This window comes from Platalea leucorodia (assembly GCF_965183815.1).
Source record: "Platalea leucorodia genome assembly, chromosome: 15".
Lineage (NCBI taxonomy): Eukaryota > Metazoa > Chordata > Aves > Pelecaniformes > Threskiornithidae > Platalea > Platalea leucorodia.
In genome coordinates, this window is record NC_138837.1 from 12,629,331 (window position 1) to 12,642,232 (window position 12,902).

Sequence of the window (12,902 nt, forward strand, 5' to 3'; positions counted from 1 at the left end):
GTTTCAATGTTATAAACCGCTATGAATCACCTGGTCGTATAATACAAAATAAAAATTACTTAAGCCTTGCTTGCTGATTTTTGAATTTGACAGAATTTGATATAAATTTGTAGAATTTGATATAAATCAGCCTGCTCTGTGGAGGGCTCAGGCTGTGCCCTGACTGCTCCCCTGGGCAGCGTAGCACCATGTGTTTTATATCAGGCAGATGAGTTACTTGCTTTTTAAATTTGTACTCTTTCTTGATAGCTCCAAAGTTGTCATGTCTATGAAACTATATTGTCAATAGTATAATGCAGGTAGAGACTGAACGCTTTATACAAATGTTTGTCTCCCCGTAGGGATTTTATTCGGTGAATTACGTAGTAGATCTCCTTTTGTGCTTTTTACTCTAATGGGCTCTTTCTGCAGTAAGCATATGTGTTGTCAAACACGGAATTAAAAATTCACCACCGTTATTGATGCTAAACTTCAAAAATATTTGTCATAGTAGAAAGCTTAAATGTAGGTTGAGGATAAGGCAGTTAGAAAAGCAAAAACCTTTGCAGTTTGGAGGAAGCCTGGGGTTTCTCCTCTGTCTCCTCCTGGCTGGGCGGCGGTGCCGCTTGGCAGCCCGCAGCACCGGTGGGCCCCGCTTTAACGGGCGCTGCGCAGTGCCGTGAGTCATCCGCCGTGTCGCAGCGCCGGCTGTCCCTGCTTCCTCGGCCGTCTAGTACGTAGGCAGCGGGAGAGGAGGATCGATGCTTTCAGGCACTGAACATCGTGACTATTGACTCCAGAATTGGGTGTGTACACTGACTCCCGTGCCCCTTGCTCAGAGCCTTCCCAGGAGGCAAGCGGGGTACCGGTGCTGGGAGCCCGGCCGGTGCCGGTGCCCCGCTGTGTGACAGCTGGCCGCGTCCGAGCGGAGGGGAGGGGGCTCCGGTGCAGGGATTTGTACTGTGGAGCGGGGCGGTGGCCGCAGACCGCTCTGGTCTTGGCCTGGGGATCCTGATTCGTGTCTCTGCAGAAACGGGCGCTGTGTTAGCTCTGCGGCTCGGGGCTGCCGCAGTGCCGGGCAGACGGGTGCGGAGGCTGGTGCTGGATCCGCTGTGGGCGAGCCTTCGGAGCTGGCCGTGCCCGTGCAGTCTCAGTGTAACGCGAGTGGTTATTGATCCCTTCTTGTTGCCATCCAGGCTATCCGGAGGAGCGCCCCATGACCATTTGCAATTGATTTTCAGCCTTTTAAGCCAGCACTTCCCCTCAGCTGAGGTTTTGGCTTGGATTCTGTTGGAAATGTGGAAAGGGAAGGACTGAATTAAGCTACCCTGTGTTACATCAGTGAAGCCAACTCACTTTATTGCACATTTGAAATGGGCTGGAGTGTCTGTCCCCCGTCTGCGGGGCAGCAACTGAAGGCAGAGGGGCAGTGACTGCTAAAATTTCACTGAGTCGACAGGTTGTGCTCACTCTTCTACCCTGACAGTAAAAAGCAAATTATTGTGAGGTTTTGCATCAGCTGGGTCCTACTTACTGGGGGACTTCTTTAGGACAGGGAAAAAATCAGAATGAATGGGTTGCACAACTGTTCTCCGCAGGAGTGGATGCTGTTCTGCAAATGCAACTGGCGATGCTGTGTCTAAAAATCACACATTATTGATTATGCTTGAGCATAGCTTGCAGAACGAATGACTTTCTTACACACAGACTTTCTGGATTAATGTACTTTTGCTACTGCTTCAGCTTCCCTTTGTGCTGCTGTATTTAAACTGAACACCGTGAGAGGGCCCAAAGCTCCTGTTTAATTCATTGCCGTGGGTAGAGTGGTGACACGAGATCTTGCGGCGCCCTGCGAGCGCGCAGGGATCTGTTACAGTGACCCTTCCTGCTCAGACCCAGCTTGTTTTCCTTTCTTCAGAGGGAGACGTTGCTGCGGCAGCTGGAGACGAATCAGCTGGATATTGATGCAACTTTGGAGGAGCTGTCAGTGCAGCAAGAGACAGAAGATCAAAACTACGAACTGTATGTCATTGAGCCATCTTTTCTAACGGTTTTGTTGCAGTCTAGGTGTCACACGAATGTTGGGCAGCCCCAGCTATGGCATGTGGCCGGACTAAAGGGTCCAGTGAGTGACATTTAGGGTTTCTTTGATCTTATAAAATGTCACTTTTAAGTGGCGTCACCTGACAGAGAGCATGCGCTTGGGGATCCCTGTGAAAGGGTCTGGTTCCTACGGGCACGTGATCTATGGGAGGGCAGCGGAGGTGGAGCTGGGCGGCACGTGCTGAAGGGACTGTGGGTCGGCGTGTTGCAGCCTCTGATGCTCAAAGGGGACGTTTTCCCTCTCTCTCCTGCTCAGAACACAAGTTGGTTCCTCCTCATCTGGCTATTGCATTCCTGTGCATTATGTGTCCTATGGTAGGCAGAAAGTAATAGCAACACCATTGTCTTTTGTTCCCTTTGAATGCTTCCAGACTCCTCAGTGCGTTTCTGGTTTGAAATAGTGGCTGGTTCCTGCTGCCTTGTGTTTGTGCAGTGCCCTGTCTGTTTGCTTGCTGCTTGAAATGAGCTTTTGCCAGATTTAGCCCTGCAAAGCCGGTACATCTGTAGCACAGTGAACAGGAATCTCTTCAGATTTATGTGTTGTTGACAAATGTGTTCCGTGGATTCCCATTGCAGGGTCTTTATTGCAGTAATGTGCAAACCAGAAAAGTCAACCCCAGAATGAATCGGGAAAAGATTCTTTACAGGCAGCTTTATTTGGAAGCTGGAATCGATGATTATGAAATATTCATGCACAGCCATTTTGACGAGCATTTTCAGACCAAGTTTCAAGTTCTGTAACTTTGGTCAGTGTGTTTTCCTTTGAGAGCACTGAAATACCCCAGATAAACCCAAAGCAGCACTGTTTCCAGAGTGCTCACCTCATTCCTTTCCTCAGGGACTGGTTGGTCTCCTCGTGCCTTCGGCAATTCTCTTGATGTCCCTACTCAAAGGACTGAGCTGTGTGGGCTGTGCTGTCAGATGGTTTTTCGGTATTTTTGTTTATACTGCATCAGTAATGGGAAGATACTTAAAAGAATCAAGAGCTGGCAGAGCTGTACCAAACTTACAGCAGAAAATCTTGCTACTTAGGCACCTCTCAACCCTTACAGCAGCTTTAGCATTTGCTGGACCCTCACCTGTGCCAATTCAGCTCACAAATCCAGCAGAAAACTGTCTTCTGCCGTGTCTGCTTCTGGGTTGATGTGAGTTGGGCTGGCTCTGAGAAGCATCTGCTCGGCACCAGAACTGAAAGGAAGCAGCAGCAGGATGGTGCTGGCAGAGGTGGGATGGCGAGGCATCCTCGCTCCAGCAAGGGATATTAGACTGGATCATCCCACCCAGTGTAACCACACCGACGTACACCATTGTATAATACTGGTGTGCTTCCACTGCCAGAGCGTACCCTTTCTGGGTACAGGCTCCTGCAGAAATACTGTGATTACTAAAGAGTACCATTTGCAGTGTGGTAGCATCCAGAATCCTAGGGCCAGACTGGCCTCGTTGCTCCAGGCACTGCGCTCTAATAAGTCAAAAGCCATGTTCTTGCCCTTTGCAAGCTTTTGGTGCGGTCGGTGGTGGCTAGCATCGCCTCAATAGAAGCCCCTGAGTCATCTGCAGAAACTCCAAAGCCAGATAAACATTTGGCCCACATGTCAGTGCCCTGTTGGTTTCCAAACCAGCTCATGAGCACAGAAAGAAGAGGAGATGGGGTGTGAGCACCTGAAGATGCCCACCCAGCTGGGCATAGTGGGTGCTGCCCTTCTGCACTGCCGCAGGTACTGCTGCTCAGCTGCTGGGGGCTTGCCCTGCAGGTGGCTAATTGCTCTGTTAGGCTGCATAATTGGCTTAACATGGCATAAGAAACACCTTAGGACTTTGGTTTAGCAAATAAACCCATGTTTTTATGCAGCTGGCCAACTTCTGCTTTCACTTCGGCTGCTGCACATTTATGTCTGTGTGCTGAGACCGATGTTCTTTGCTTTCAGAAAATAACACTTCTTTATAGAAAGGTCTTTAAAATATCCCTGGATGCTTCCTGCCTTGAGCCGCTGATCCCAAAAGAAAAGCACTGGGCCGTGTCACGTCTGAGTACTTTGATCACACCGACTAAAATAGAGTGCTATTTTAGGATTTTTGATGTTTTCCTCTGCACCCCAGGAAGAAACCAAGAGTCTGTTTGTTTCAGCGGCACCTCTCTGAAACAGATGAGCCGCTGAGGGGTTACTTCAACCCCAGAGATGAAAAGTACAGTCTTCCTACGTTCATTTTTTTATCCCTGCAGGAGCTCTTCAGGCTCAAGTCCTTTAGCCAAAGTCCCGATTTGAAGAAATAACCACACTCGTATGGCAGGGAACTCAGGTTTGGGTAAGGTTCCGATTCTTAGTGAACAGCCTAGGCTGGTGAGCAGAGTATCTGTGGACACGACGACAGTACACAGTGGGAATTACAGCTTGCAGTTGTGAGGCAGGTCTGCAGTGCTCGTTATTAGGGCTTGGGAAGGTCCTTGCACCCGTGGTTGTCAGATGCCCGTCATTTGGGGATTGCCATGTTTCACACGCTGCTGCGGTGGATGTCGGAATGAGCACCTGGTATGGTGTCCTCCGACACTCGCCTCGTTACTACAGCGTGTGCGTAGGTGCGGTGTGACTCGTTGACCCTTGGCAGATGTGAAGCCCTTGCGTCGGTTGCTTCGATTTAGACGGTTCTTGGAGTTCTGCCGTCGGTCAGCACGAATGGCACGGCGAGGGGAGGTGGCTGCAGGCGCCTGGGGCTGCAGGCCATGGTGTGGCTGCTGCAGCACCTCCTCCGAGGCGATTCCTGCTCTCCTGCCATAAAATCAGGCCATGCAGCAAGGCGAGGTGACAGTGCTGGGACATCTCGGCTATGTCATTCATCCCCGTGCGTGTCTAGTAGCTGCTCTATCACAATGACCGATGCTAAATTTGGCTCAGAGAGCAGAAAGAGAACAAGAACTCTTCCTCCTGCTGCGGCTGGGTGCCCGAGGACAAAACGTCATTGCTCCAGAATGTGGATCCCGGAGAAAACACGAGGTGGCACACAACGCTGCCTCATCCGCCTTACGTAAGCCATCCCTTGGCAGCCGCTGGCCGGGCCTCGCCTGGGTAAGGCCCATTTAGATGCTTCCAGCTCTTTCCCTGTGCCCGTCTCCTCTCTGCCTGCCGCACCTCTTGCTCGGGTACCTTCCTTGGCGTTTCTCAGATTTTACATTTTCAATGCTGCTAAGAACACATTGCAGCCCTTTTTTGGAAAAGACCCTTAAAGATCATCGAGTCCAACCATTAACCCAGCACTGCCAAGCCCACCACTAAACCATGGCCCTAAGCAACACATCTACCCTTCTTTTAAATCCCCCCAGGGATGGGGACTCCACCACTTCCCTGGGCAGCCTGGGCCAGGGCCTGACTGCCCTTTGGGGGAAGAAGTTTTTCCTAATATCCAACCTAAACCTGCCCTGGCGCAGCTTGAGGCCGTTCCCTCTCGTCCCATCGCTTGTTCCTGGGGAGCAGAGACTGACCCCCCCGGCTCCAGCCTCCTTTCAGGCCACTGCAGAGAGCGATGAGGGCTCCCCTCAGCCTCCTCTTCTCCAGGCTGAGCCCCCCCGCTCCCCCAGCCGCTCCTCCCCAGCCTTGTGCTCCAGCCCCTGCCCCAGCCTCGCTGCCCTGCTCTGGCCACGCTCCAGCCCCTCCATGGCCGCCTTGGGGTGCGGGGCCCAGCGCTGAGCACAGCATTCGAGGGGCGGCCTCACCAGTGCCCAGCGCAGGGGCACCATCACCTCCCTGGTCCTGGGTCCTGCTGGCCACACTGTTCCTGATACAAGCCAGGATGCCATTGGCCCTCTTGGCCACCTGAGCACACTGCTGGCTCATGTTCAGGCAGCTGTCAAATAGGACCTGGTCTACTACACCTAGTGTGGACACGAAGCTGCTTGTTTTGCAGTAACGTTTTGAGTGAGTCCTTTTGTGAAGGACTGACAAAAAGGGTAGAACAAAGAACGCAGTGGCCAGATTGTATAGAATATGAGAAAAAACAGGCACGTGGCAGGTTTGGCCTGGTGTGTTCCCAAAACAGCCACACTTGAGCCTCCAAAGAGTATGTGTAAAGCCAGAGAAAGCATTCATGCATTATGTAGTATTTTCAAAGTGTGGAGGATGCTTAGACGCCTCCACCCTGGAAATTACTGAGAGCTTGCTGGCAGCGTTTTCATGTATGCTGTTTTTCCACCCACCTCTTTCACGGAAGAAGATATGAATATGAAAGCTCAGCAGGGCCGGTTTAGGCAGCCCATGTAAAACCGGTGTCAGACCATCCTCCTTTCCCCGGTGGCATGGCACACAGCACAGAGCTTGGCCCGTGCGTCGGGTTGGGGATGAGGAAGGTGACACGGAGCCCATGTGCCACAGCTCTCCTTGGTGCTGTGCTGGGGTAAGAGCCTCTGTCATGCATGCTGTCCCCAAATAACCACTGCATCTTTCTACTAAAAATAACTTGCTGTCTTGCGTTCTTACGCCCTTCACATAATGTAGGTGAGCAAGGCACAGGAGCACAGGTGCGGAAGAAGCCTGCGTGTGTGTTACTCTCCAGATTAGCTGAGCTGGAGGGGAGGATGACACTCTTTATACTTCAGTTATGTAGCATTTTTTCCCTCCAGCTCTTAAAATTCATGTGTTTCTGCAGGAGAAACAGGTGGTAGTCGCAGCCCTCCCTCCCTCTGGAGCTGGCTACTTGCCCAGAACAAAGCAGGTTGTTTCCAAAACGGGCAGCTTTGGTAGTACAAAGTACAGTATATCTTCAGATACCCTGCTATTGTAAAGAGTGTCCTGCGCTTTGTTGGGTCCAGCTTTAAGTACTCTCTGAGCTTCATATTCTGTATCCTGAAATGACCATATACGGACTTTGCATGTGCTTCATCCTTGTTCCTTAGTCTTCAGTGTACAACCACCTTGTCCTGCCTGAGTCACCCAGCTGCCTCGACGGTGGGACCCAGTGTCCTGGTCAGACTCAGCGGTTGTTCGGTTCTGTTTTCGTGTGGCGTTGGTGATTTAGGTGCTCACGCAGGCAGGCAGAGAGCTCAGCTCAGCCAGGAGAGCGAGCAGCGCTGGCGTCGGTACCTTGGATGCTGGATGCGGCAGTGACCAAGCTTGCAGGGCTCCCAGCCAGGATCGCTGTTGCTACAAACAGGAGCAGGGGTGCATGTGGATCGGCTGGGATTAATCTCTCTTCGCAGTTGGGAGGCAGGAGTCTCTAACCCTGAGCGGGGCTTGGGCGGAGGAGGAGTGAGTACCGCAAAGCAGAGCTATTCAGCCGTCCTGCCTTCGGCTCGCGGGGAGCCCCGAACCAAAGCTCGGAGGGGAGGGATGACAGAATTTAGCACTCAGTGCTTCTGGCTCGGGTCTGCGGAGCCACATGTCCTGTGCAGGCGGGCCTCGTGGATGGCTTTTCAGGCCATAGCGATTCACATGGCTTTGTGGATTCAGAGCGTTCGCTTTGTTGAGTTGCAGGTAGCCTTGGTTTCTCTTTCCCTCCCCACAGATGCCTTGAGCGATGCTGAATGGCGTGTATGGTGACCCCCTTCTCGAGAAAGGAGTGATGTCCCATTGCTCGGCCCTGCAGTGCAGTGACAGAGATGCATTGACAGCACGCTGTTATATTCTTACGGTGTGCGTGATGCATTGTGCACCTTCCAAACAAACCCGATGCAGTCTCCACGGAGCTCAGTACAAGAGTTAAGCTCCTTTATGTTTTCTCCTTGATGCATGACAAATCATGCATCATTTTCAGTGGAACGTGTTGTCGCACGGCTCACCCCAGCTACTGGTCCCCTGGGAGGGAGGATGCTGGAATGGATGCTGTCGCATGCTCTGATCTCAGCTCTGCCGGGAGCCAGTCTGCTGGGTGGAATAAGCACATGAGCCTTGCCCCAGATCCTGGTGGAAGCCTCAGTGAGGCTACCACAGCGTGGCACGAATTGAGGTGCCTTGACAGTGGTCCTAGGGGACAGGCAGAGACAGCCATGTGACAGCCAGGTTCCTTTTCTGCTCCTCCCGGGCAGCGTTGCGTTTGCAGCCTTTAGTCCGGTATTCTGGAATGATGAGGTCGTGCTCTGTATGGGAGAGAAGTCGTTGCCTGGAGCACAGCCGAGTCTGTCTGTCCTGCAGAAGCAATTGAACCCAGAGCCTCTGTGCACGAGTTCATTAGGCTTCATGAAATAAGAGGCGAGACCGTGACGTGTGCTAGATTTTATACATGATGCTTGACTTTGGGTGTCCTCTTTATATCTCTCAGATGTGTGGCATGTAGCAGATCTTACTTTGAGACCATTTCATAGGAAAAGCTTGGCTTTCTGTTCGTGTTTCTTTGCATAGAGCTTGTGAAAAGACTGCTAACAAACGGGCTGCTGAAGGAGGCTGCAGCAGGATCAGGCTTGGTTTCCTTTTTGAAAAGGATGGAGCATTTCACCCTCTCTAGCAGTACAGGCTTTATTGCTCTTCTAGTCAGGAATCCAGCCAGGACCACAACTTGCTTCAGAGCTTCTGCTGCTTGGCTTCACCGCCTCCCACACAGAGGGGGAGTGTGTGCAGGGGGAGAGACGGCCTGTATATCTGCACGTTGCAAGCGGGATATACGCAGTCGGTCCTCTGTGAGCCCTCTGGATAGCTCTTTTCTTTTGACGTTCAAGGATTCTCCTTTCAAATCCATTCTTGGCTGAAAGAAGAGGTTTTTATAGCATGTGAGTCTTCTTGAATGCTCTGATCTCTTCTGCTGAATCTAAAAATGTGCCGTTCCTGTAGCACTTACTCCCTTAGAGACATATGTCCAAGAAGTGACTTAAGGTTGTGTTTCGAGCCCTGGCGTGTTGTTATAGTCTGTCTATCCAGGGAGTTCCCAGCAGCGTTGCAAACGTAGGTTTCGTCCTGCAGTGCAAAGCAGGTTGGGATTCTCCGCACCTCCATGCAGATCGGGTGAGGTTAGCTCACGTGGGTGAAGAGGATTTGTTGTGGCCCAGGGAGTCGCAGCATCACCGAAAGCAGACCTGTACCCTCCCAGCCCAGCACGTAGCCAAAGCAGCCCAGCATCGTATTCGGTGCTCTGTTGAGCATGTTTTCTCCGTTCCTTATATTTGCAATTTATCTTCCCTGCAGCTTCCTTGAAATGATGGAAGCCCGAAGTCGAGGACACACATCACCACTAACGACTAACGGGCAAAGCCCTTCCTCCGGCTCCCAGTCACCCATAGTACCTCCGAGCTCCACGTCGACAGGCAGCTCCAGCCCTGGCACCCCACAGCTGCCGCAGCCGCTTGCCACAAGCTCCGCCATCTCTCCTGAACCCCCCTCATCTTTTTCACCAGTGCCTGCACCCGAGGCCCAGCAGCCGCACGCGCCTCCGCCAGCTACAGCCTCCCCAGCGCCTCCGGCCGCAGTCCCCCCGCCGAAGCGCAGCATTATTTCACGTCTCTTTGGGACGTCTCCAGCCTCAGACCCCTCTCCTCCCCAGCCAGGTAGGTGCTGGAGTGCAGTGTCTAGGCAGGGCGTTTCTCTGCTTTCCTTTCATTTTTTCCCTGCGAGAGACTGAGCAGACGGGTGCCTGAAGCCCACAGGCCCCGAACGCGTGCAGCGTGTGTCCAAGGAGAGCTGCGCTGTCGCTCTCTATTTTTCTCCTGATTGGCATTTTGGTTTGTCTCTGTGCTGGGCTTGGATGGGGACTGTGTCCAGCTGCCTGGGTGGTGACTGCAGCGTGCTTCAGGAGGAAGGGACCGAACACCTGGGGGACACTAATAAAATAACTGTCAGCTTCTTACCAGGAGCACATATGCCTCTTGAATAGCAAGTTAGAGAAGCTATTTGAAGCTCTGTCTTCGCAGAAGTCTGGCAGCTCAAAGGGGCTCCTGTGTGTTAACGGAGAACAGCAGAGTGCTGGTTTTAAAGGTTATTCAGCCAGAAATGATCACGTAAGTCCAGGCTCTGCAGCGGATTCCCCTCCGGGGAAATATGCTCCTTCAGAGATGGTCTGAGGAGGACGGCTGCCCTCCTCGACTTCTTCCTTAGCGCTAGCACACAATGGAGCAGAGTAGCGCAGCGTTCGGTCCAAGCCCCTGCCGGATGAAGTTGCAGGGCAGAAGCATCGAGGGTTTTGTTGCACGTACTTTTACCGATCTGGACCTTGATTTGCCTGTCACATTCGCTTTGTTTGCGAAGCTAACTGGAGCTGCAGGGCTGGCACTGCCTAAAAATCATTAGCATGACATGGTTTGAATCACCCCTTGGAAATACCTTCCCTCTCAAACTGTCAATCCCTAGAGCTCACAGTACTCTCGAGACACCCACAGAAAGAAAGGAGGAGGTGCTGGGAACATGGTTTGTGGTTTCAGATGTTGAAATCTTTCAGTTTTAGATCTGCACACAATGTTCTGCATCCCAAATCTGTTACCAGGTATGACACGGTACACCCATTTCGGTTTGTTTATGACTCTTCCTACCCAGAAACGAACAAACAAGGAGGAGCAAATGTTAGAAATCTCTTGTTGATAAAAAAAAAACTTTCTCATATTGATATGTAGAAGAAAGACAAGTGGCCTACTACCAGTGTTACAGTCTTGGGGTTTGGGTTTTTTTCTTTTTCTTCTTTTTTTTGAAATCTGTCGCTTAGCTTGAGAACTGTTTTAGGCTTGTGGCCTGCAGTCCGGGTATCTCGAGAGTGCTTTTCAGGATTGCAGAAGGCAGCTAGGAAAAGCTGATCTGTCAGTGTTCTTAGGTGTATGTGGCGTGCCAAGGGTCTGCACCTCTACTGGAACATACCTAGGGACTAGCTAATTGGAAGGCAGTTGAAAAATCACTGTCACAAAGTAATACTTGTTTTTTATGGGAGCTGCTATTTAAGCTTTCCCTTGCAGTAGTAATTCTTTTGGCTGTGTTTTTTCTTACACCAACGCTACTCTATGGCATTAGTAATAGTGTTATTTGTATGCAGAAGTGATCTGAAAGCTGTACTAGCAGAGCAAAATCTAGAAAAAAATATACAAGTCTTGTTCAGCCAAAAGAAAAGAGCCTAGATGTGAAGTGCAGTCAGGGCAGAAGAAAAAGGTTGAATATTGCAAATGCTGAAAAGGTTAATCACTTCAGGCTTCTTGGTTACGCTCATTTCATGAGATTTCATCCTGATACCTTGAAGATGGGTAGCAGTGTCTCTACAAATAAGCTATATTGAAGCGAGTCTCTATTTGCAGTAGCTCTTGAGCTTTCGGTTACACAGGGCATCTAAAAGCACAGTGTGAAAAATCCTGCCTTTGACAGCTACAGTTGAAACAGCCAGAGGAGGCAAGTGGGTGAACTGAACAGTCTGGAAAAGGTAAGAGAACGATGAAGGGACATCACACAGGAGCGGCGTGCACAGCATAGGTATAAAATCTGGCTGTAGGATAGTCAGGGGTAGCGTTCGTTGTAGAGCAGAGTCAGCTGCCATGCTAGAGAGTTTGTCAGGCTGTTTTATAGCCTGGGCCAGCCTGGTGCCTATGAAACCTCAGCAGCTGCGTGTGGTCTGTGAGTGCCTTCATGCAAGATTCTGAACTGCTTTGAGTGTCCTGTTCATAACCTTCCTCTTCCCTTGCCGTGTAGCTGAGGTCCTGCTTCGTGGCTGCTGTCTGTGTGCCAAAGAGGCCCTGGGCAGGACAGATCTGTAAAAAGTAAATTTCTGTCTTGCTTGCGGTGAACCCCGTGTTTTACAACTGCTGTTGCTAATGCAGATCCTGCTGCCGCCGCCACTCCTCCTCCCCACCCTCAAGCCCCTGCGAAAGTACAGAGCGTGGAGGACTTTGTTCCTGATGACAGCCTGGACCACAGCTTTCTAGAAGACCCAGCCCCACAGAAGGACAAAGGGAAACTGCAGACTAAACACCGTGTCGATAGCGAAAGGTAAGGAAAGGAGGATGGAGGGGACAGGGATATATCCAGATATATGTACAGTCTGAATGATAGCTGGGGCCTGGCTAACCTGTTGCAACTGTTCAGAAAGTGGTTACAGAGCAGGTAGCTGCCCCTACGTCTTTCTGGCTGTGGTATTGTCAGTCGTAGCATGCACTGGCTCCCATTTAATGATACGCACTGCTCCCTGGGAATAAGGGACAGCAGCAAAGCTAGTTATCACCTTCCTGGTTTTGCTGTCTTGCCTTCATGCTCAGTGTTAAACCACTGGGTTGCTTTGCATCAGGAAGGGATTTCCCTTCTGGCCAAATGCGCTGAAACGTTTGAGGTATTTTCCTTCTGGAACACAATGCGCTTTGCAGGGATATTATGTTTTGCCTAATGAATACTTTCCCGCTGCAGAGGCCCAAAGCATGGCCAGACTCCTTCATGGCCTGCTACTGCCATTCCTGAGGCATTATAAAGGGGTTTGTGTTTGTTGGAGGACACTGTGTGGCTCAGTGGGATTCTGGAAGGAAGGCTGGAGAGGGTCATGCTCCCTTGGGAGCGTCACTGCATGCTTGCCTGCAGATTCCAGAAAAGCCTTAGAGGGTGCCTTTCTTTTTCTCTGTCCATTTCTAATGTTTCTTCCCAGCATTTTCTCTCTAAATTGGAGAGACATGGATTTGATGGATGGACTGTTCGGTGGTTGAGGAATTGGCTGGATGGTCACATCCAGAGGGTGGTGGTCAATGGCTCGATGTCCGGATGGAGATCAGTGCCAAGTGGTGTCCCTCAGGGGTCCGTACTGGGACAGCGGGATCGAGGGCACCCTCAGCAAGTTTGCAGATGACACCAAGCTGAGCGGTGCAGGTGACACACCTGAGGGATGGGATGGCATCCAGAGGGACCTGGGCAGGCTGGAGAGGTGGGCCTGGGTGAACTTCATGGGGTTCAACA

General features: G+C 51.2%; 1 protein-coding gene across 1 annotated transcript in view; it reads left to right on the top strand.

Moving 5' to 3' along the window:
- Positions 1 to 12,902, top strand: part of RABL6 (RAB, member RAS oncogene family like 6) — a 56,734-nt gene that overhangs the window by 27,931 nt on the left and 15,901 nt on the right. Inside the window, exons 8-10 of the mRNA XM_082327596.1 lie at positions 1,898 to 2,001; positions 9,186 to 9,544; positions 11,786 to 11,954. Coding sequence (XP_082183722.1) covers positions 1,898 to 2,001; positions 9,186 to 9,544; positions 11,786 to 11,954 — 632 coding nt within the window. The remainder of the gene's footprint in view (positions 1 to 1,897; positions 2,002 to 9,185; positions 9,545 to 11,785; positions 11,955 to 12,902) is intronic.